The sequence below is a fragment of the Macrobrachium rosenbergii genome, chromosome 21 (genome assembly GCF_040412425.1).
Source record: "Macrobrachium rosenbergii isolate ZJJX-2024 chromosome 21, ASM4041242v1, whole genome shotgun sequence".
Lineage (NCBI taxonomy): Eukaryota > Metazoa > Arthropoda > Malacostraca > Decapoda > Palaemonidae > Macrobrachium > Macrobrachium rosenbergii.
The window spans coordinates 18,139,528-18,165,637 of NC_089761.1; the positions used below are offsets into that span (position 1 = coordinate 18,139,528).

General features: G+C 36.8%; 1 protein-coding gene across 1 annotated transcript in view; it reads right to left on the reverse strand.

Moving 5' to 3' along the window:
• Window positions 1–4,559: 4,559 nt before the first annotated feature.
• The window catches only part of Cdk5alpha (Cdk5 activator-like protein), a 163,506-nt gene continuing 141,955 nt past the window's right edge, over window positions 4,560–26,110 (reverse strand). Inside the window, exon 2 of the mRNA XM_067123122.1 lies at window positions 4,560–11,481. Coding sequence (XP_066979223.1) covers window positions 11,071–11,481 — 411 coding nt within the window. The 3' untranslated portion in view covers window positions 4,560–11,070. The remainder of the gene's footprint in view (window positions 11,482–26,110) is intronic.

Consider the following 26,110-nt stretch of genomic DNA (forward strand, 5'->3'; position numbering starts at 1 on the left):
AGGAGCCAAGGGGTGTTTGCATGCATGAATGGGCCAGAAAATTACCTGCTTGATTTAGTTAGAGGATCCACTGGGACACCTTTTTAGCGAGGGTAGACATCCAGAAACCCTGCAGTTATCGTGTTATTCGGGGTTTTCTTTGAATTTCATGAAATCAAAATAACTCCTTTTTTTTACGTGTGTTGGTTACGTAAATTGCAATAACTCAGCAATGAAATGGTCTACAGAGCTCGTTCACCTCTCAAAATAAAGCTTAAAGAATGATCTATTCAATTAATACGAGCACAATAAGATTGGTCAATACCCAAGGTCACAAGAGGTCAAAGGATGATCTTTTCTGATGAGAAACTAAAATCTATGACTTTTTAGATCTAAATATTTGTGAAAAATAGGCGAATAAATTGAACATTTATTGCTTTTACGTTCTGGTTAGGTGCGCCATAGGCAAGTTTTTGAAATTAGTTGAAAACTTGTTTACTTATTTTAACCTTATTTTAACCCGTGTAGCAATCAATAAAAGGAATATATATCGGATCAACATACTGAGGCACAAGAGATATAGGCTGTAATTTGTATTCTTAGTAAGGGTAATGAAGATGCAAAAAATTAATCAGTCCAGTTTATTCGATGTTCTCTATTCATATATTGTTCATTTAAAATTTTGGGAACCTAATTTTTTTTTTCAGTGAAGAATTTCTGACTGGCATCAAAGTCACCAACCTTAAGTAGTGCTTGCGATCCCAAGAAATGCATAATCTGCCAAAAATCTGATGATAAATGTGAAACTACCAACACAGAGTAATAAGAGCGTTAACGCATGTTACTAACGAATGTTATAAACAGTCTACCCTCAAGAAAACACTGGATAAATTCTAGGTATAATGAGGCTCATCTAAAATAGCTGACCCTATTACATCCAGCAAATGGCGGCAGCACAGATTGAACATTTGGAGATGAAGCTTCCAGTCTCCTTCACGGTCTGCCCTAATCAAGTCCTTTAGAACAGCCACCATTCTGACAAATTGGTCCCATAAAGTAAAAATCTCTGTGCTGCACTACTCTGACTTCTAAATTGTCGAAGTCTTCGACCATGACTTCTGAGTTTGACATAAATGCCTCCCAATGAACCTTGCTATCCTCCCTCTTCTTTTCTGCTACAGAGTTTTTCAATAGTACTACTCAGTGCCTTCCACTTTGATGAACTCTGCCCACTGTAGCCTTTGTATACACTCAGAGAGCATGAACAAACCTTCAATGACCTTTATAATGATCCATCAAGAACTGATCTTACCACATTTTGGCCAAAACACTTTAGACTCCTCTACCAATATCGTTGTGCCTCCACTGCCGTTATTAATGAACTTTCTTATTGCCCCCATGACTGCCTTAATCATATGAAAGGAGCCCAGACATAACACCACGTTATCAAATTCAAATGGTTTGCTCATGATGATTTCACGGGCAATGCAATACACCCCCCTCATCACATACCAGAAGCAAGTGTGTTTGGTCTAGATGGCTCAAAACAATCTGGATTTTTTAATGCTATGTAAACTGTGCCATATTCCACAACAGAGTGGGGAAGGACTGGCAGGAAACCTACAACCTTCTGACACTCTGACACCCATTCTCATCAGTAATAAGAGAGTTAAAGGCACTCCAAGAGGGCATTGTTTGGTCCATAGTTTTCTTTAATACCTTCTGTCATACATGAAAGATCCATTCAACTAATACTCCAAGTTATGTCCTTCCTACGGACACTTTTTTCCATGTGATCTGTCTATTTTATACAGCTCTGGAACTACGTAGGTTGTTGGAAGGCTTGACTTATTAGCAGTTTTCGTACAAGGAAACAAAGCCTGACAACCCAAGTCTTGTGTGAATTGTCACTCTCTCTGTAGGTGACACCTGTCTCTGATATCGTAGGCTTACTATTCAGTCACTCCCTGAAGTTTGTCCTGCACGAAAATCATAACAGTGTCATGACTTCCTATGCCAGATAGTGTTGCTTCCTCATGATCAAAATTGTCAAAGACCCCTAACGTGAAGCTTGGTGGGTTGAAATGACTTGGAAGTGGGACCTGACCCTAACTTGCTTCTGTAACAAATGATGGCATATCAGAATGTTAGCGGAATAGCTCATCATAACTAATTGCCAGTCCAAACCTATTTTGACTAGAGATAAGCGTTTTTGACCTACACACATTATAAATAGCTTCAGAGTTCAGTATATGCAAAGGGGTTCGCTGTTTACTATTATTTACGATATAAAAGATGACTTGATACACAGATACAGTAGTACTTCTTCATCTTGGAAGATCTATTGTAACTCTCCCCATAAATTTCAGGCTCACCATCAACAATATTATAACTGTGTAAAATATCAATATCAGAAAGAGCTGAGAAAAAGTCTGCAACGTCACTGAGAATCATCATGTCAGAATATACTTTCTCCAGTGCATTGGCATCACAAAGCCTGCCATTCAGCTCAAAGTCTTCGTTAAGGATACAATTTCTCAACATGATACCACACTTTCTTAATGTTTCGCTATCCAACGACCTTTCACTTCTCTCTGGCTCTTTCTCAACTGCACTTGACTTGAAAACAGTAGTAGGTTTTTTTTTAAACTGGTTGGGACAAAAATGAGACATCCCTACCATACATGTGGGGATTAGGTACATTGTCCCATCCTTCAGCGTGTACTCAAAATGAGTTTGATCATTACTCCGCGTCATTACAATTAACTTGGAAATATGTCAGGTGATAGCATCTCCTGGAGTTCAAGCCTGGTTTTAAATCTTTCATAAAATTTTTAAAGATATACTTGCTGGCCACTTACTGGGATAATGATTCAATTATGCTTTCTTCTCCTTTCTGATGCTGTTACGAATACTGTACACTGGCCGTGGCAGTAAAGATCTGCTCCAACTGGTGGTATTCGCACCTGCAAGTCGGAAGTTCGCAAACGCACCGATCCTGAAGCATCGTAGCTACCTGGAAGGAACGATCTGTACCCGTCCTTTTCAGAAATCCTCGTTTTATCATATACGCTGTTGTGTTTTGAATTCCCGCAAAAGACATATTTTGTAAAAACTTGCTAACATTAGCTGGCAGAGATGCAAATCCTGAGAATCCGCCAGAACTTGTACTCGTTGTTGAACAGAGGCTGAGCTATCCGCTGTGGAACGAGCAGCAATATCTGTGGAGACTTTGGCTTAACTGCTTGAGCTTCATCCAGGTTTTGAGAGGTATACTGTATATGGCCATTTCCTGCGTTATTAACATGGTATAAGAATTTGCTTTTGTCCACTTGCTTCAGTCTTTCAAAAATTACGTCCCCTCTCATTTACGCTACTTCAATTATACGTGTCCTGACATTCTCTGTGCTGGTAGTTTCACATTTATCATAAGAGTTTTGGCAGATTATGCATTTCTTTGCATCGCAAGAGCCACTTGAGCATGGTGACTGTGATGCCTTTAAGTTTTTCTATGGTGAGCCAAAATCAGACATTCTTCACTGAAAAAAAATTAGGTTTCCCAAAATTTTAAATGAACAATATATGAACAGAGAACATAGACTAAACAGGATTGATTAATTTTTTGCATCCTTACTGCCCTCCCTAAGAATACAAATTACGGCATATATCTCTTATGCCTAAGTATGTTGATCCAGTATATATTCCTTTTATTGATTGCTACGGGTTAAAATAAGTTAAGTTTTTCCAACTAATTTCAAAAACTTGCCTATGGTGCATCTAACCAGAATGTAAAAGCATTAAATGTTTAATCTATTCACCCATTTTTCACAAATATTTAAATATGAAAAGTCATAGATTTTTGTTTCTCATCAGAATAGGTCATACTTTGATCTCTTGTGACCTTGGGCATTGACCAATCTTATTTGTGACCTTGGGTATTGACCAATCTTACTGTGCCTGTATCCATTGAATAGAGCATTCTTTAAGCTTTATTTTGAGAGGTGAACGAGCTCTGTAGACCATTTCATTGCTGAGTTATTGCAATTTACGTAACCAACACACGTAAAAAAAAGGAGTTATTTTGATTTCATGAAATTCAACGAAAATCCCGAATAACACGATAACTGCCGGGTTTCTGGATGTCTACCCTCGCTAAAAAGGCGTCCCAGTGGACCCTCAAACTAAATCAAGCAGGTAATTTTCTGGCCTATTCATGCATGCAAGCACCTCTTAGCTCCAGGACTAATATATACATACATACATATGTACATACAATACATACATATATGTATATTATATATGTATGTATTATATATAATATCCATGTATATATACATATGTATATATATATAAATATATATATATATATATATATATATATATATATATATATAGAGAGAGAGAGAGAGAGAGAGAGAGAGAGAGAGAGAGAGAGAGAGAGAGAGAGATCTAAGAATATTACAGTTTCTAATAAAATAGTCAATCATGCATAGAAATAAAAAAATATATGATCTTCCTTCATGAGCTTGACATTCTACCAACTTCAGACTGGAATATCAAAGGTGAATTAAACACACGTGTAGAGATATATATCAGTTTAATTATATAAGAGTCTTTACACCAAATGTACATAATTGTAGCAGGTATTCTAGTCTCTTGCTAAAAAGCCATTTTTTTTTTCGTCTGAAAGAACGCTGGCTTTCGGAGACTGAGCAAAAGGGTCTTTTACAAATTTCAACTTTTCCATTCTCGTAATGATATTCTTTTTTTATTCATTTTTTTGAAGATTTTAATCTTAACTTATCATCTCAATGCATTGCAGAAGATGGCTGGTGGATACAGGGGCAGGACATTTTCTGTTTAATCTCGATAGAATATTATCAATGTGACTCGAGACATACTTTGCGAGAAGCTGATCGCTCGCACCCAGGAAGGTGGGTCCTTACAATCTCGATTGGTCAACGGCCACCAATGTGGTCTGCTAAGACCAATCAGCATTTATTTATACTTGAGAGGTGATTAATGGATGAATATGCAAATTCTCAAGGGACAAATCCGTCGACATAAGCTCTTCAACAACTTCCTCGGCTTCCTGAGCACGAGCCTTTTGTTTCTCTGCAAGCATTCTCCAGAAGTAAATAAACAAAAAGACTTGGAGTTTTGAAGCATTTGAAAGCACATCTTTCTTTCAGGTGTTGTCAACAAGTAAACAATAAATAATATAATCTATAAATAGTATAAACATAATGTACAGAGACATGTCGCAGTAACACAAACACAGGTCAAACTATCCAAGATTCTGGCATGTCAAATAATCGTCTAACTTCAAACAATAAACAACTTCGGAGAGTATTCGGTTAGGTAGAATGAAAAATCAACAATATTTGCAGCCTATTACTCTTTCATTATTAAAATAAAATCTCCCTAAATAAGATATTCATTATTTTGTGGCAAAGGACCGATTCAAGCGCCGGTGAGCGCTGCCTCGCAACCACTCGTCCAGTTTCCTCCAAGTTTTCGCTCAACGGTAATATTGTTGTCACATTTGAAGCTCGAGTAAGACGATACTATGTAAAAGGTCCGGTTACATGATATCAGGGCAGTTTGATTCAGAGCTTAAACTGGATAGGCAGATGCGACCCAGCGTCCACGGCATTCGCTATATATTATTTTACAAAACGATAATAGCAGTCATAACAACCAAGGAAGTGAGAACCTTGTACATTTAATGTATGTCAATGAAGAACCTTTCTCACATACTGTTTTTGTTTTATTTCAGAAAGCTTTCACTGAAGTACACCAAACCTGCTTTATTTCACAACATTCATGTACTTTTTTTATTTTTTTAATCAGGGAAACCAGGCGTGCCTTCTCTCAAGCGCAAGACGCTCTGAAGCAGCTCATTCCAACCGCGTGTTTTCGATCACTGGAAATTAGGAGCGAGGTGACGCAGTGTTCGGTGGAGAAATCCGAAATCTGGAAAATGAATCTTGAGTCTCTCACATGTTAGAAACACAGGCAGCATGTTGATTATTCCTCTGGCTTATATCCGTCGAATTTCAGAAGGGAAAAAATAAACCTTCCAGGCCAAACGTAAGTCATACGTTGCAATGATAGCTGTTTTCAGGCGTCCCTTCCAACTTGCAGAGTACACCTCCCAATTTACCTTGCTAACTGTAAACCGAATGGTTTGTAAAGCACGGAAAGACACGGACAAACGTGAAATTTGGACTGAAATAAAAAAAACTAATACTCAAATGGCGGTTTGAATTTCTAAAGAGCAGGAACACAGTGATTAATGTAAATTCAGCTCATAATTACAATTTATTAAATAAGAACTACAGACAAGCTGATTCCGATTACATTATTTCAAAGTTATGAAACGAGAAATATAAGAAATATTTTCTTCATTTTCTGCAAATATATCCAATTTTTATTAGTATATTCAGATCATAAAGAAATAAGTCAATTATTAATCAAAACACATGTTTTGTGCATAATTGATTACCTGAGAATTCCACCAGAATTTTAGAAATGAATATTACTTAAAATTCACTGGTTTTCAAGAGAGATATGAATATCTTTCCGGACAGCACAAACAGCGAAGAAAGAGGTTGAATAATGGCATTAGTAGAAAATAAGAAATAGAAACAATCTTCAGTCTTGCAAGAATAAATAATTTGTTGGTTCTCTGTTCCCTTTTTCCTCAAAATCTACGGTAAAAAAAAGGTAACCAAAGATAAAAAGAAGAGTGAAAGGCGAAATGCCTTCTCAGTCTCACTTCCACTACCTTTTTTTTTTTTTGTTCTAAGTCACCCCTTTCTGCCTCGAATTGGATTCACGTCTGTCACTGAGGTCATTTACTTCGGATGCATCAAAATACATGCTTTGCTAATTTGGCAAGAGGGGATGAGTACGAAGGAGAGATAAGCAGTAGGTAATAGTCCTATCGCCACCACGAGCTTCCTTCCATTTTGTTTTCTCTCTGACGTGAAACCCCGGTAGAATGAGGTGGCGAGTATGAGGGAGTACAAGGGTAAATGAGAATGACAGGAGATTCTGGGCTCCGGCAGGTTCTGACTGTCTGTCTGTCTGTCTGTCTAGGAGTTCTTGTGCCGAGTCTCTGAACCAAGGCAGCCAGCCACTTATCTCTCTCCAGGATGCTTTTGTATTGCTCATCCTTCTGGAGGAGATTCGCCCTTGAGTGCCTTCGCTCGAGAGTCCACAGAACGTATCGGAGGGAGAGGAAAAGTCGCGAAATGGTTTTGCTTTTTGGAGATGTAGACCGTTGTCACTAGAACGATCGGCTACGAATATAAAATAGACAACATGTTCCTTTTTTCTCTTACCAATCAGAATAAGAATCGCTCACAATCAACATTTCGTCGCTGACATTGGCGTTAACGAGACAGCAAGTACTCCGATCAATCAGTCGGTTAATTTCATTGGCAACTTTTTAAATTAATGGCTTGTTTCCTACCAGACAGGTAGGATTTATCATTATCATAAGTTATATGTACCATTCCTAGTAAGGAAAACTGACATCGGTATGACATTCGATAAAATACAATGATTCCCTTTTCTTTCACTTAGGTAACCCTTCCATCACCTTGAAGGCGGGTTACTTTACTTGGCAGGTTGCTTGTGGGATGGGTTCACTCAAGACGGTTAAGAAAATCGGATGCAGTAACTTAGCACAGAAACTGGATCTCTCCAGAATCTCACAAGTGGACACAAGGCCTGAATATTGGTTCACATAAGGAACAGCAGTTCCTCAGAAGTCGAGCCAAGTTTGACCTAGATCAACTTCTTTCCGTGAAAAAAAAAAAAAAAGAATACCAAGGTGTCACTGAACATTTTGTTATTGTGTCAGTTCAAGCTCCAGGAAGTCTTGTATGGCGTCACTGGTTTATCTACAGCCACTGCTACAAACGACAAGCCGATTTCCTTGGGGTCTTCAGCCAACTCACCAATTTTTTTTAACGTAAAAAAGCACTTCAGAATGTAAGTCGACAGCAGAAATTGAGACTTATATAAAATAGCAAAAATCATGCGAAAGTAGTCAGTTGCTAGGGTCGATAAATGTACAGTTCCGTGGCCACTGATTATCAGCCTTCGAGCCGTGGTCAATAAGGCTCAAAACTACATAAGAAAGGACTGTGATAGTCGGTGGTCAAGTATCAAAATAGAGTCATGTTTTGTTGCTACTCTCTGCAACCTAGTTTAGAGAAGATAACCAATCCATGCCACTGAAGACATTACAAGAGGTGCATTATAAGCCAATATGATTCTGCAATTCCAACTTCGAGTTATCAATATGATAATAGTTGACAAAACCTTTGACTCTAACTGCACGGCTTATATGTTGAATATGTTCTCTGAATTTGGCTGGCTCTTAAATAACAGCAGGACAGCAGCTGTACTGCTGCAAATAGATAGGACAATAGATGTGCTAAGCTCATAGGACCACGGTCACTCTTTTCCACCTAAGCATGAATCAGTAGCAAAGCAGTTCTCAACATGCAGTTGTTAGACAGGATCAATTGACGCTAGATAGTAACGATATCTATTTGTCACTGGATAAGGTACCAGTAAGAGTCTGCTGATTATGGAGTTTACTGAAATATGATGATGGAGACTTGACCTGTGATATCGACGTTTGCTGTCAAGAAGGCTGGTCCTCAAGCCGTTGGCTTGTTTACCTTCCACGAGATATTACAAGGAGCCATAGAAAAGCCAATGTGATAGTTATATTCAAGACTGTCTTTCAATCCCTTTTTCTCTCTTTCGTCTCTGACAATCGACTCAAAGAAGGTTTTCCAAACCGTTTCTCTTCGACTTCACTGCAAATAACTCTTCTCCACAAATCCTGTAGGCCTGCTGAAACCAGCATGCGGCATTTGCAACTCGATGAAATGGCTCTGGTGGCAGATGTGTTCAGCCTCATCCCAAGCTCAGCACAGCACAACTGGATGCGCGACAGAGAAGAGGAAGAGAGAGAAAAGAGCTGATAATTGGTAGACCGCTGATTATCATATGAACGACCCGGTGATCAACCAGAGGCCATAAATTTCTCTACAACATGCCAGTGATGGCATTCTGATTAGATACAGGAAGTTCAGATCGCCAACAGCTTCCAAATTCACTCCGAAGGACAGAAGGTCTGCGACTGAGGCTATACTACTTGTCATTGGATACTCACTACACACTTTTTTTTCCAAGCAAGAATTCCGGTATACAGTGAATGGCGTATTTCCCATTTTATTGTAGAAATAGAAGTGAGTTCATTACATGGCTCATCCATATTAATTATGCTAGGGCTTTAACCATATACCGAAACACTCGAACCAATGGTAATTGTTGGCATCTTTAAGAAGTGGTCATGGCATTTCCAGTGTTTGCACTTCTTTCTCTCCAAACACTGTACAAGTCAGGTTTTCCAGTAATGCATGACTCTAACACAGCTGACAATATCACACATTTAAAACAAAATCTTTGGTATTGTTGGCAGCATCAAGGAGAGAATCAGTCCCTTGACATTAAAACTAAAACACAACCTAATACGATCACAAGAACTTTGGATTTGTTGCTTTTCTCCATCATCAATCCTTATAAAAAAACATTTTTTCTTAATAAATTCGCAGCTTCATTAAAACCTCTATGTATAAAAAAATGTTCTATGGTTATCCTAAGTTGCTGTAAATCATAAGTGATTAATATCACTACACTGATTTACTCCATATTTGATTAACTCATTTCCTGAAGATACATTTGGATTGAGAAACGGCTGATATTACCATGCAGCTTCCTTCATGTTGCATACCAAATTTTATTTGAGAGAGAAAAAAAAAAACAAAACTCACAGTCAGCTGCACTGTATTCAGATTATCGAATAGGCGACATAGATATCAAAGGGATGTAAAGAAAATATAAGACAATATCATTAATCTTACAGAGGCTGCACAGGCAATGGCCAAGAGATTATTACTTACTTCTTACTTTTGGTCATAAAAAAGTATACAGTACTGTACTTCATTACCAACAGAATAACTGATATACATACTGTTATTTTTGCATACATATTCTCTGCAAAGGCAGCTGCTTTCAAATAGTGACTATGCAGCGAACTTTTCTTCAAAGGAAAAAATTCCTCGTTCATATAAATTATTTTTTTTAACTAGGTATCCAAAAACCTCTCCTCATTTATGACAAAAAAGTCATTCTTTCATAAAGTCTTTAGAGTCATATGGTTGCAAAAGATTTCTTTCAGGTAGTCTTGACTGCACACACATCAGTCTGTTATCAAATTGCCATTACAGCTTCATGGCAGCACTTTCTTTTCCAAACTGTTACTTCATCTGGTTCTTTCCACCGTTAGATACTATGTCACTTTACTTGCTATTCTATTGTCCCGTATTCTGGGCTTATCTAGGGTAAGTTGTGACTCACCAGCTGAAGCTGAGTTTTCTTTCTGCAGGTAATCAAAGGGGAGGAGCTCAGGTTAGGTAACAGTTCTTTTGACAAAACATTGAATCAACAACCCTGACTGAACCAGCAACCAGGTAAACCAACACTGCTAATATTTAGGGAACCTAGAAGACTTGCCACACTTGTTCCATGCTTTCTAAAAACAACACGAATACCTTTACTTTGGCTTGAAGAGACACTTCTGAGCTCACGAGAGACAGAGGTGTGGACTCGGTTATGACTGGACAGAGGTTTATCTTTAAAGGGGTGTAAATGCCCTGGAAGACATAGAGGGCAGTTCTGGAAGGCCCGAAGCCTGTCCCAGATTTGTTTTACGTTTAATTTCTCTAGTCTTTATATTCAATAACCCTTCCAAAGGTTTTCTTCTTGTCGCCATACGATTGATTTACGTACTGCAAACTACGTCAACAACCCATTCCTTACTACATTCTCCAGTGGGCCATGCCTAACTCTTTAACTCTCCCTACAGCATTCTAATCTACTTTCTAGGTTCCTCAGTGCCTCCACCAGAGCTGCTGCTGCTGCTGACCTTGTTCTTTCCTAAACAACAATTAACAAGCAGTAATCCTACAAACAGTGTGCGTTATACATTCTCAACACATTTCAAGCTGCAGTCTGCTGTGGTGCCTGAGGTACTGCCAAGGGCACGACCTGCTGCTGTTGGACCACTGTCTGTTGGGTGAGGACGACCTGCTGCTGTTGCTGCTGTCCACAGGCCTTCAGTTCGGTGAATACTTCAGTGAAGAAGGAAGGTTCTGCGTTAATTCTGAGCATGGAGGAGCTCAAGGTGTTGATGATGAAGAGACATCTGTCCCAGAAACGGTCCTTGTCCTCCTCCACTAGGAAGGGCTTGAGAGGGTAAGATATCTCGTTACCCATGTAAGAGTAGGAGAGGTACAGGCAGGTGAGGACGACGGCCTGCAATTCGTGTTCACTGTGGACCTCTTCGTTGACGAGCTCGCGCACCAGCATGTACACAAACACCACATTGGCTGGATTGATGAACGCAATGTCCTGAAAAGAAGGAAAGATGGTTCAGAGACAGATCTTGTAAAGGGGGAAAAATATAGTGTATGACATAAATATACTTATTCATTAATCATGCAGGAGGTAGTCAAGCTTTCAAAGCAAAGCTGAAATTATAAACTAACAATATCATAAAACCATTCTCATAAGCGTATCTACCAAAAGACCTATGTCTTGATCCATTTTTCCAATAGCAAATTCTCCATTAAATTCTTTTCTATACTTTATGAATATGTAAATTCAACAGTTCAAGGTGAGAGTTAACGAGCACATCATCAAAATTACATAGTATAAGGATGCTATCATATGCTCTTTAATAATTTTACAGTACAAGAGGTGTACCGTTTATAAACTTCTGAACACTGTAACTGAGCCACTAATAACAGGTAATAATGGTCAGTTTACTATTTTTCATAAGGACCAAATTATTCCCAAGAAGTCTTTAAAACCCAAAATCAATAAAAAAAAATTCCAACTAGACATATTCTCTCTCTCTCTCTCTCTCTCTCTCTCTCTCTCTCTCTCTCTCTCTCTCCCGCCGTTTTTTCCAAGACCTTCTGAGAACTGTCAAACCCATCTGCCAATATTGTTTTTAAATTACAGCAACCTTGAAAATGGGCATCTGTTTCGAACAGACTTTTACAATAGGCAACATTTATTGTCCAACACAATGCTTCCTTTCCTTTTTTATTTTTTTTCTGGTATAGTCAACTGATTGTGAATATGATATACGTATCATGTGTTCACATGCACACACATATATATATATATATATATATATATATATATATATATATATATATATATATATATATATATATATATAACACACACACACACACACACACACACACACACATATATATATATATATATATATATATATATATATATATATATATATATATATATATATATATATATATATATATATATATAATATATGAGTGAACTGTTTCACATGAAATATAAGAATATCAAGAGTCAATATCTACTTTAAGGACGTTGCCAGCTTCTGAAAGAAGGGTGCTACAGGTGTGATAACCTTGTCTTTGAACCTACGGTCAAAACAATCGGACTTGGCGTATTGGGGGTCAACCTCCATGGCAGACACTTCCTCTCCGGCACGCAACATTAACGAAGGATGTTACGTAAGCCTGATTTACAAAGCCACTCTATCCTACAGGGTTTAACAGCATTATGCTATTTCGAAAGACAATTTATTTGAAGAATGTATTTCTTATCGTATATCATATCATACTTTATTATTATTATTATTATTATTATTATTATTATTATTATTATTATTATTATTATTATTAAAAAATACTCATAGTAGCAATGGAGAAATAAATCCACAGTTATGTATGGATACACAAGGGGAATCGGAGATTCCCGAAAGCTATTTGTAGAGATTTATTTTTAAATATATGTATCCATACATAACTGTGGTTTTGTTTCTCAATTACTATTATTATTATCATTAATAATTTTATTATTATTATTCAAAAGATGAGCCCTGTTTATATAGAACAAGCCGACAGGAGCCACAGGCTTGAAATTCAAGCACCCAAAGAATATATGCATTGATAACGTGCAAGGAAGTTATTCACTAGCTCATTCCGAAAACATACTAACCTTAGCGTCTACAGCTAACACAATAATGATAATTAATAATTAGAATCGAACAAAGCAAACGAAAAGCTACTGCCTTCCCGAACTTATGAATCAGCAAGAAAGCCGTATGACATCTACCAAACAGAACGCTGAAACCATCACGCGATCGGACTCTTGCAGGAAGTAGAGATATTACCATTTGATATTGATTAGTGGACAACCTTGAATAGAGACGAAGCCAGATCCTGTATAAGACCTCCCCCACACGAACCCCGACCCTATAATTCCCAATTCCCATTGTCACTCTAACATACAGTAGGTTCTGATACACGGGAGGAGGTCAGAGAAGGTCAAGATAAAGCAGAGGTCAACTGATTCACCGATTATACTTTTCTCAATATATCGTTCTCAACTAATGATTATCCACTTCCATATTTGTTTAAACTAGTTTTTAACTACTATCTGATCCACACAGCAGTGCGTTTGCCCTCGCTCTCTCTTTCTCTCTCTCTCTCTCTCTCTCTCTCTCAAGCACACGCACATACGAGCACACATACATATACTCATGGATCCTGTGTAAACCAAAATCAATCTATATCTCCACGTTCGCATAGTTTACCTAGTCTTAGCATTATTAATCGCATTTCTACGTATTTTGTGCCTATATTTTCATTCCTTTACTTATTAGGTATGCACCTGCCTTTTACCAATGTGGCTTTCCATGATAAACTCACATTCCCTGAGTAACAGTAATAAGAAAAGAGGCATTACAGCCTTTATGCATGCAATGACACATAAGCATTTAAATTCCCACGACAAAAACCCAAGAGATCTGACGACTAACAGTCGTAAGCAGTTGGGAGTAAAATGATAATTTCCTGAAGTGTGAATAAAAGAAACAACGTGTAAACACAGAGAGAAGAAAGGAGAGACAGACTTATCAAGGCCCTCCCATCCCTCCCTCTAACCCCCCTCTCTCTCTCTCTCTCTCTCCAGTGGCGTCGCTATGTGAGGGCCCGGGTGGACCAGGGCCCCCTCAGTCAGATGCTTGCCCCCTCTACTGGCGCCCCCCAACAGTTGAAATTCCCTTTGTAGCTTAAACTTTAAGTAGCTGATACATTTGCATTTAGTAAGAGTTGAAAATTATTTGAAAATTGAACTCTATAATTTCAAATACAGGTTTACTAATTACTAATACTATTATTTTCCTTCGTTCACATGGATATATACATTCGAGAATAGTATATTTTACTAATTACAGAATTGGTACATTAGTTTTGTGTAATTTTCTTTGGCCCTCCCAAAAACTATCTTGGCCCCACCTAGGCGCGACCGCCCCCGCCCCACTGATGGAATGCCAGCTACGCCACTGTCTCTCTCTCATATAACGCTGGAGGACCTCTTGGGAAGTGGAAAGTCGATCTTCGATTGAATGCGCACTTGCAAGCGATTGCACCATTCACAGCTCGAATCTTTTTAATCCAAATCAGAGGTTCTCAGATATTTCAGAGCATAATATCAAGATAATGAATTCATCAAAGAGTGCACTCTCGACGGATGATCAAGATTTTTATTTGTGCGGTATTGATTTTTCGGGCCAGAGGAGACTTTTCCTTCAATCTGATTACAATGAGGTATTTTTGGACCCAACTATTACATTCTGTGTTGAAATCCGAACCCATGCATCTGATATTTCTGCGCATTAAAAATAATCCGACATACAAAAATATATTCATTTCTATTATTGACGATCCTCATCAATTTAGCAGACATGCTAGCAGCTAGAGAGACGGAGAGAGCGAGAGGTACACGCCCTTCCCTAGACTTTGCATATTTCATTTTTTTTTTTTTTTTAATATAAAGCAAGGTCTGAAATCCTCCATTTCTCTGTCTTCCATCCACAGGCCATCATCCCGACCCTTCTTTACGACGTCGACTTCAGCTTCAAAACAAAGGCCCCGAAGCCATAGGGACTGAGGGGAAAAGGTCATGCGCGAAGGTCAAGGCAAAGATTATGGGAGCGAAAGGACGTGATGTGAGAGAGGAGGAGCCGTCCTTGCGAAGCTAATAAAGAGGCCACACGTTTAGATAAATCGTTAATTAGAAAATTCTGGCTGCCTGGAAAGTCACGTGACATCCTCATGGTCACTCACACACACACATACACCTCACACACACACGACTGTTTAAATGTGTGAACTTGGTCCTGAAGCTTCTCGTCCGTCGCTGTTTGAGTCTATACGGGACGGTGGACGGATTATCAACTTAAAATTCCCCTTCGGTAACATATATGAAAATATATTACTTCTGAGGTAGACATGAATTGGATATTAAAGGACGTTTGTAGCTATCTGATTGTATATGAATCATGGTGATATATATAAATAGTCATATATATATATATACTATATATATATTTGAATACACAGACATACATACATACATACATATATATATATTATATATATATATATATATATATATATATATATATATATATATATATATATATATATATATATATATATATATATATATATATATATATATATATATACATACTGTATATATATCACGCTGACCAAGAGAGAATCATATGTTCTTATGACTAGTAAAACGTCCTACCAGCTTAAGTGGTAAATAGCAGGCTTAGTTATTCAACTTTCAGAAATCTGTTGCGAGGTCAAGAATTACTATAAAACTAAGACTCACTTTAAATTAGCTGCTAAACGAAGAAAAGTAAAGAAGCTACATTTCATTACTAATTCGCTTTGATGAGATAGAATAAAGCGGTACCACTGTTAAGGAAGGAGAGAGAACAACTGGAGCCAAAGGGATTGAGAGTAGATACGAGTTGCTTGCTGGGGTTTACTTTTTTTTTTTTTTTTACCACATAAGGATGTTTTATTTCAACCCACAGATCTTTTCTATATTCATTTTCATTAATGAAACATGTACACTTTCCTTGTTATACCTGTCCATCTAACATTACACCAAGAACAACAGCTATATATAACCAAAATTATGATAATCATGAAAGCATATTTCCAAGTGAAGAAATCTGCATCCAAAAAGAACCATGGCTTGCGTGCGTCAAGCACATACTCTGAAATAGCTCAGCTGAGTGGGACGTTAAACACAGCTTACAGTTCCATGTGGGTCAGTATCATTTTATTGCGAGTTTTACGCCCACTTTGGGTTAAATGGGAGAGCTGGTCACATGTAACCTAACTTCCATCTGGCAGCCCTTCTAACTTGTGTTAATGGTACTTGGCTATCCTCGCCCCGCGACGGGCAATTGGAAAATATTTTGTCACGCGTTAAGTCTGTGCGAAAATCGACAGTCTTACAAAAGGCTCTGCTAGCCTAACGTAAAGGTATTTATGGCTTTACGCCTCTTCTCGGAAAAGTTTGTTTTGCTGTGGTTAGATTTAGTTGGCCTTGCACCAGCACAAGCTTTTGCTCGACGAACAGTCCGCAATCTGAAAACCCATTTCTTGGTTTTTATCTGACCGACTCATGTTTTGTTATTATCGGTGCAACCTTTGCTACCGTCCTTACTTTACTGCTGTTCCTCGCTTTGTTCTCTGTTTCTCTCTGATAGCTTACACACACACACACACACACACACACACACATATATATATATATATATATATATATATATATATACAATATATATATATATATATATATATATATATATATATATATATATATATATATATATATATATATATATATATATATATATATATATATATATATATTATATATAATCACTCTTAATCATTTCTTTTTAGATAACTAAATTTTCTAAGTCAACCTTGTTAGAATTCCGCTTTCCTTATTACTCGAGAATTCCCATCTAACACTCGACAACCAACTCATGTTTGAGTAGTTACACTTTACTTCCCTATAGTTTCTATAGCTTCTTACAATCATTATTTCAAATAATTTTTTCGAGACTAAAAATTTCTTACTTTTATTTGAGATAACTAAGTATACGTTTTCAATACAAGTACAGAGCAAACGGGGATTTCCTGGAACACCTTTAACTTCCATTTTGACGGCCAAAATCCAAATCCCGTAAATTTGGCAGAAGACTCTTATCCGTGTGAGTCCCCAGTAATCTGGCAACGTCAGTTATCTCTATGAGATAACTGGAACCCGGACTGAATGTCTACTTTTGTGGCTATGCCCGGGGTCCCGGAATTTTTAACCAGGCCCTCCCTACCCATGTTCTACCCTGGATGGTGTCAGGCGCTATCTACCTACCTCAAGAACCAACTAAAAGTCCTGATCTTGGAAAGCCAAACATGAACATGTTTTAATTTCCCTACATTTTTTAATAGTAATTTCTTAAAATAATGCTGAGGAAATATTCTGACCTTGGAAAGCCACACCCGAATATTGTTCTGACTTTCCTACATCTTTTAAAGTAAATACTTAAAATAAATTAATTCTGAGGAAATATCTTTCTCTCTAAATACTTAAAAGAAATTGATGCTTTAGAAATGTTCTACAAATATCAAAATATGATTCTGGCCAGTTGTTCTAACATTTCCTCTTTACTTTGAAAGTTTAAGGTTGTTAATATTTCGATTGAGCTTAGCTGACAGCCTTTCCAACAGAGGCGACCTCGGAGCCAGTGGCTCTTTGTCTTTGTTGTTGGACTCCCTATCCCCTTTAACACAGGCAGGTAAATAAGTTTTGTAATAGAATATTGCTCCCATTTTTGACTCTGAGTAATTCTGGTCTAGGAATCCACTTAAATGAAAACTAAAGTAAAGTATCTGAGTAAAATTATTAATTCATCTACAAATGAGAACAAATTAAAAATAAAAGAGAGGATTTTTCACTATTTAAAGTTTACAGTAAAAGATATATAAATCTGTCTACTGTATAATCAGTCGCGCCGAGCCCAGCTGTGACTATTCCTGTTGTTAGCAAGCCTGAGCTATTTGGAACGGGGGGTGGGGTGTGGGTGGGGTGGGGGTGAGGGGGGTGGGGGTCAGTGCAGCTGGCATGGTCAAGTCCCCTATGTCTGAAATAGGGCATTAATATTAGACTTTTTATCTGGGCCCCTTGATGAGCGATCGATTGGACGCTCTCGCACATACATATATATATATATATAGATATATATATATATATATATATATATATATATATATATATATATATATATATATATATATATATATATATATATATATATATATACATGAATACACGTGCGTAACTATAATAAAAATCAATATATTAAATAGCATGAACAATATCACAAAATTCGGAAACTTCATTTTATTCTTTTCAGATGCCCTGTTTGTATATAGAATTACGTGACTTCCATGAATAGTCTGAGCCCTTCGTCACAAACAATCTATCTTTTCCCGACTTGCATAATCTGCGGAAGTTTCGAGTATTAATGCCACAATAAGTATAACAATACAGTAATACCACTTCTATCCTTACTTATATACGTGATACGAGGTACGGCATAGAAAACGAGACGGTTGCTCTTGCAGGTAGTGCTGCTTTATTTTAGCACTGAGTCCATCCACTGAGTGTGGTCTTAAGGTTGCTGATTCTGTTCACAAAGATTTCGTTAAGTATCGGAGCATGGAATAAATTATGACTGTAAATAGGCCTAGGATGCTGGATCGCCACCACCAAGATCTTTTCATTTACAGTGCTTCTGTAACATGCAACGCATACAAAATTCTCTATTATCATTCTTGACAGGAATTCACTTTGAAAAATATACCGGTCTATCTTTTTTTAATTGCGCAAAATTTCTGAACAGTGAAAAGCCTTTCAAGATTTCTGGAGACATGTGTCTCCTGAAGAGACTTTCTAATCTATTATTCATTCAATGTTTTGAATAATGTTCCCCGATCCGATTTTCACTAGCTAACTGTCATCCTGAATTGTTAGAACCTGAATTCCATTTAATTTTTCGTGCCAGACCTTAGTATTAATCTCTGGTACCGTCGTTCGTTGAGCTCATTATGGATGGAAAATTTTCCATATTCCCCATAATCCTCTACATTCAGATCTTCCCAAACTATACCATCCAGAGTGTAGTACCAGATTTCCAGTTGGTTCAAACAGTCTTGCCTTGCCTTTGTTTAGGTGAAGTTCAGTTCTACAGAGTTTTCTTTAGGTTTTGTTCCAGCTGTGACATATTATGAGATGAATTTTGTCATCACGTAATCGAGTCGTTGGAACTTGAATTCAAACTAGGTGTAAGTGCTCATTTCATAGTTCAAGTGTTTTGTTATTTGTCATTATTTGTTATTTCTCTTATATAGATTATCATTTTCTTCTTTATCATTTTTCATTTTTCGTCACATGGCTACTTGCCCTCTATTGGAGTTGCTGAACTTGAAGCATTCGGTTTTTCTAACTATGGTTGCACTGTCACGATGACAACAACAATAATAATAATAATAATAATAATAATAATAATAATAATAATAATAATAATAAATCACCGCAAGAGCCCTCCAATGGCTAGAAAGGGATAAATGGCAAGGAAGAGAAGCCCTGGAAAGCAGCCTTCCCGATTGTATGGATTCTGTTTACGTAAGCTGGGCTGAAGTGGAATGACATTCGTGTCGCTGGAATCTCCTTCTTGTGGTTTCAGAGTCAAAATGATTAGCCTTGTAAGTTCAATGCCTGCGATAAGGTTACACGTGCAGACGACTTTCAAGGTACGGGCCATTGGAAACTCGGTGATCCCTTATCGTCCTCTGAGGAAAGGAGGTTATTAAGTCTGATTCTACCGGTAATTACCTTTTCTGCAATTTTTTAAATTGTTGCAGCGTTTGTTATCGTAGCTATCGCTGTGACTGATAACAGACTAGATAAGAAAATGAACTGATAACAAGTTAATAGCTGGCAAAGAGTTGAAGTACTCTGGCTCTTCACTGCTAGTAGAGTAGAAAGTTATAGACTAATTCGCCTAAGAAATAAAGCGTCTATAATAAGTGCCAATATATGTAATGTTGCTTGTTCTTATTGCTGCAGAAATTACTAAAGAATGGTCAGTTATTCAACGAATAATAAGCAGTATACGGTGGCTGAAATCATCATAAATAATGACTAGTTATTAATCGAGTAATCAATAGGATCTGGTGACCAATGTGCTCTGCTATTTCCTCGAAAAGGTTTGGTTTTTCTACATAGACTTTACAGAGAGAGAGAGACTCACTGTTGTGCCACGATAAACAATGGCCATAAAAAGCCATTCTAAAGTAAGGCCCTTTGATATATCACCCCATAAAACAAAAATCTTCATGAATTTTGTTTTTATTTAAAAGGCAGAGACCTCGCTGTCAGCGAGTTCATCCCTCTTGATTAGTTGATGTAAAACGAAAAATATTTACATAAATACAAAGATGTGAAAAAAACTGGACTATTTGCGTTAAAGGCTAAATTTGCGTATAAAAACCAAAGGTGTTTGATTAAATAAAATCAAACACGTTTACGATTTTTTCATCTAAACAAGTCTAGAAAATATAATGCAAAACATTCCAATTCCAAAAGGTACCTGTTTCATCCACGAACTTGACTTTTGATGACAGAAAATCTTTATATGTTCATGACTCTGGAGAACTCAGACAGACCCAAGCTAACGTTTTTTTTTTTTTTTTTTCACAGATGAAAAATTGAAAAAATTAAATTAAAGGGGATCGTTTCTCCGGGTATGTAACTAGGAACACTGACAAATGTGAAAGCTGCATGTAGTGTATATACTTGAAATAAACTGTGCGGTTGTCAATATATATGCACGCAACCGCGTCCACACACACACACACACACACACACTCACAAACACAAACACAACACACATCGACAAACACAATATATTTATATATATATATATATATATATATATATATATATATATATATATATATATATATATACATATAATATGTGTGTGTATGTATTTACATATAATTTAGAGCATAAATGTGGCAGCGACTACTGCCTGGATTTTTTCCCTGGAGCCACCTCCTACTCTTGGAGTCACCTTTACTGTTACACAAAATATGCTTTTAACTTTTGCAAAATATCTTCCATCTTTGGAAATAATTTCCTTGCTTCTAAAACTGGAGATTTAGAGACCATGGGAAGTTGTGGGTAAGTATTTTTTTCTGTTTAATATGAAATTCTTTTTAAAAGTTTTGAATCAGTATGTCTCGGCAAATAAAGTATTCTAAGATTCTGATACGAACCCATCTCCCTCTTATCATGAATTAGCTCAGTTTTAAGAGGAGAAAATGCCTTTCAGACTGACCTGGAATTTTTCTCCACTTACCATGCTTTTGACTGCCCTTCTTACTGACAAAGAAAACCGACATTAAAGCCATCTAATTTAGACCTAATTTGCATAATCATAAAAAGGAACATAAGTGTTAATGTACTTTCCACAGGCTGTAGTAATTGACTGAATGATTAAAAAATTAGCTGGAGTCGATTGATCAAAGGCCGCCCTGTTGAATTACTGAAGATAAAAGGCCTGCAAAAATCGGATGTGACAGTTTTCCAAATTATACTAACAGGATTTTAACGTTTTTAATATATTTCCAAAATACAACGGGATTTCAGTTTATACCAGCAGAGGTAAGGGAACACCGGGTTGAGGAAAAGGTAGTGGCACCAGACACAAACTCTTTGAAAATGAAAATCAACACAACACCTCTAGAAAAAGAAAAGCTATGCGTAACGAGGTATCATGCTCTTTTTACACACGAAACGGAGGAATATTTATTCAGTTTCTTCAATTTCATCGAACAAGAGGCTCACCCTTACACTCCACATGGACGAGGTAGATAAGCGTCCGATAGAGAAGAGGAAACATAAACACTCAAAAAAGTGTATTTAGCTTTTAGGATGAAGCCTTTGATAAAGTTCGTAGCGAGATATAGAACTTCGGCTCGACTGAAAATTCTTCATAAATTTTCTGTTCATTTATAATTCAACAATTAACATCCGTCAACTTAACAGGTACACTTATTGCTCACACTTATTGCTCGTTCTTCTCGGTACACTTATTGTTCGTTCACTCACCTCTAATTATTCACAAAAGGGCTTCATTCCCAGACGTTCTTATTCATTCATTCATTTGTTAAGCAATAGTTATAAACCGATCTTATCACTTATTCTATATCTTTAATGCTATTCAAATAACATTCTATTTTTACTTTTTTCGATTATCCTATCACAGTCAATTATCTATCTTTATCCCATTTCCTCTGTGCTTTTCATTTCCTGGTAAATTGTTCATACATCTCATAAATGATAATAAAGCACCGAACAAGCAAACCCATTCGATGTTTTCTAATCCTTTTGTTTATTTCTACGATCGTTTGTTTGTCTAGGTTTCAACAAGGCAATTGAAGCTCTCGTTAGCATCGGAATATGAAAGAAAAATATACAGAATAAAAAAAAACTGGTGAAAATTCCACGGCAGTTCCGTCAACAAAAATAAAAGCTTCAATGGCCGTAGTGCAAAACAGGAAAAAATATGCAAAGCTAAACAAACATTAATTGCTTTCGGACTCTCTCTCTCTCTCTCTCTCTCTCTCTCTCTCTCTCTCTCTCTCTCTTTCTCTCTCTGGTGAATTGCCTCAGTCTACGAATACAATCTCTTCAGCTATACCAGTCTATTTCTTTCACAAGTGCAGGAAATTCAGTCTTAAATGATAACTTTCCTAACAACAATGGCATACACTATACTGCAAGACCTCTCCACCTCAGAAATGCACTAGCAAATTACGTGTTTCTGCAATGTACTAACCACGTTTTGCTCACAATAGGAAAACAGCAGTAACAAAAAAAAAAAACTCCATTGTTTGAAAGCTATGCCTGTTGCGAGAGCATTCACTGGAAAGGAGGAAAATGGCCAGCCGCCGCCATTATCAGACACGAGGTTAATATAATTCTGATAATTTTCATTATACGCGTTTGGATTCAGTTCTGTTTAATTCACAGCGTTCTGTTGGAAATACTGACGATTATAATATTCTAAAATTTTATTTTTGGTTGACATTGATTTCAAGGTAAACAGCACCGCTAATCACAATGGGAAAGAGGAAAAAGTTTAATTATTTACCAACCTCGCTAACGTGAAGACCAAGGAACGTCAAATGTATTACAATGCTTTTAAAAGTTTAGAATACTCCTACTGTAGCATTCGAAGCTTATTCTGCAAGAGATACGGTTGGCTTTAAAAGTCCAGAATACTCGTGCTATTACAGTCGAAACTTATTTTGTAAAAGAAAGGATGCTATTTTACAGCTAGCTGTTTTACGTTCAACGACAATAATTATAATTTAATTAACAGTGTAAGAACAAAAGGTACTTTACTCTTAGTACTGTTCTGCGGATATAAACAAAAAATCAAATGCTGAATATCTGCTATAACTGAGATGTATTGAAATGCACGGTTAGAGACGAAACCTCCAGGACTGTACTTAGCTTCTAAGCCCACATATAACGGCATTTACAGTCTTTGGGCACTGGGCAGGACTGGTCATAACAGATGGGCATCGTACAGTTCCTAAGTAAACGAAGGTCTGTAATATAAACCACCTACGTGAATCAGGGCATTTAAAAACTACTTATGTAAATAGACGACATCTCATGAGCGACGTAAATGAAAGCGGAAATAAAAAATGGAAATCTCAGTGGACTGTATCTGTCAAAGACTAAATATGCAAATACAGAATTTATAAGTAAGGAGATCTTAAGTAAATGGAGATAATTTCACTGGCATCTTACATAAATGAAAGATAAAACAGAGAATCTACGTAAGTAAAGGCACTGTATCTAACATCCTATGGAATTGAAGGCTACTTAGCAAAGATATTATATAATTAAAGAATCGGCACGTATTAAAATATTCCAAAAATGTGCAGAGGATTAAAGCATCATGGAATATATGCCACTAACTGTTTGATGAAAAGTATGACATAAATCGTAAAAGTAAATGAAGGTCGTGTGACAGAAACTGCTGGGAAAATGAAAGATATGCATTTGTGGACCGACGTAAACGAACGAATGCCATACACACTATTTGCATGAAGTTTATGTAAAGGAGATTCTGTTCAAATGTCTGACGTTATATAAATTAAGGATAATTTATGTGACAGCTACTAATATATATATATATATATATATATATATATATATATATATATATATATATATATATATATATATATATATATATATGTATTTATGTGTGTATACAGACATATACATATGTATATATATACATATATATACACATGTATATGTAAACATATATATGTATATATATATACGGTATATATATACTGTATATATGTATGTATGTGTGCGTGTGAATACACACACAAAAAATGCCGCGTTTTACCTAACAGACTCGGCTTTTTCCACTCATGTTAACACACTTCACCTCAGAACTTAACATTCACATTCGAGTAAGCATCGCAACTAACAAATTCTCTGGCGCCATCGAATTAACACATTCCCAGACGGAACCAGCCGCTTCTAAAAGGGAAGAACTAGCATTTTCCGCTATATTGAATCCGAATGGAATACAAACGACCAGCAATGTGTGTAAATTTTTTGAATGCCGCACTAAACCAGACGGAAAAAATCACATATTTAGACCTCGGCGCGGAATAAATTTTGGACTGAAATTTCATTGTTTTCAGATTAAAATCATTCTGAGATGTTCCAGGCTGAAGTCATTCTAGTAACTTTCAGATCAAATTATTCTGACGAATTCATATCGAAATCACTTTTTGTAAAATTAGGACTGAAATTACTTATAAATTCATTCTTGTGAAGAGAATAGAATATGGAATTTAGGCCAAAAGGACAAGTACTTGGACCTATGAGGTCATTCAGCGCTGAAACGGAAATTGACAGTAAAAGGTTAAAAAGGTGTAACAGGAGGAAAACCTCGCAGTTGCACTATGAATCAATTGTTAGGAGAGGCTGGGAAGTGAGATGGAAGAAAGAGAACGTGAAAGGAAGTACAGTAAAAGGAACTAAAGGGGTGCAGCTAGGGGCCGAAGGCACTCTGCAAAGAACCTTAAGTAATGTCTACAGTGCACCGCATAAGGTGCACTGATGGCACTAACCCCCTACGGTGCATTCTTGTAAATTACATACTGAAATCATTCTCATAAATTCCAGGACTACAAAATCATTCTCAAAAATATCATTCTACTAAATCATTCTCATAAATTTCAGACGGAAATAATTCTGATAATTTCACACTGACATTATTGGAATAAATTCCAAATGAAAATCATTCGAACAATGGTAGACTGATACCACTCGAATAAATATTTAACCAAAATCATAATTTTTTCAAATTCCAGAATGAAGTAATTCGAATTAATTCCAGACCGGAATGATTCAAATGAATTACAGACTGAATTCATCCGAACAAATTCCAGACTGAAGTCATCCGAATAAATTCCATGCTGAAGTCATCCGAATAAATTCCAGATTGAAGTCATCCGAATAAATTCCAGATTGAAGTCATCCGGATAAATTCAATGCTGAAGTCATCCGAATAAATTCCAGACTGAAGTCATCCAGATAAATTCCAGACTGAAGTCATTCGGATAAATTCCAGACTGAAGTCAACCAGATAAATTCCAGACTGAAGTCATCCGGATATTTTCCAGGCTGGTATCATTTCACGATTGCATCGTTGCTCTTGCGTAGTCGAGTGTTTTTGCCCCGTGTTTTGTTCCCTGCATTGCTGATGCAAATTTAACGGTGATCGATTTCGCTCGTCGTGAGAAGAAATGAGACGAGTGCAGCAGCAGATATATACCAAGATTGAAAGACTTTTATGCTTAAGGATGTCATAAAGATGAATAAAATTGTGTATTGACATTGGAAGTTAAATAAAATTCAGTCTCAAGTTAAACGTAATTCAACGTCTTCAAATTCATATGAAGCTCTAATCTTTCACTAT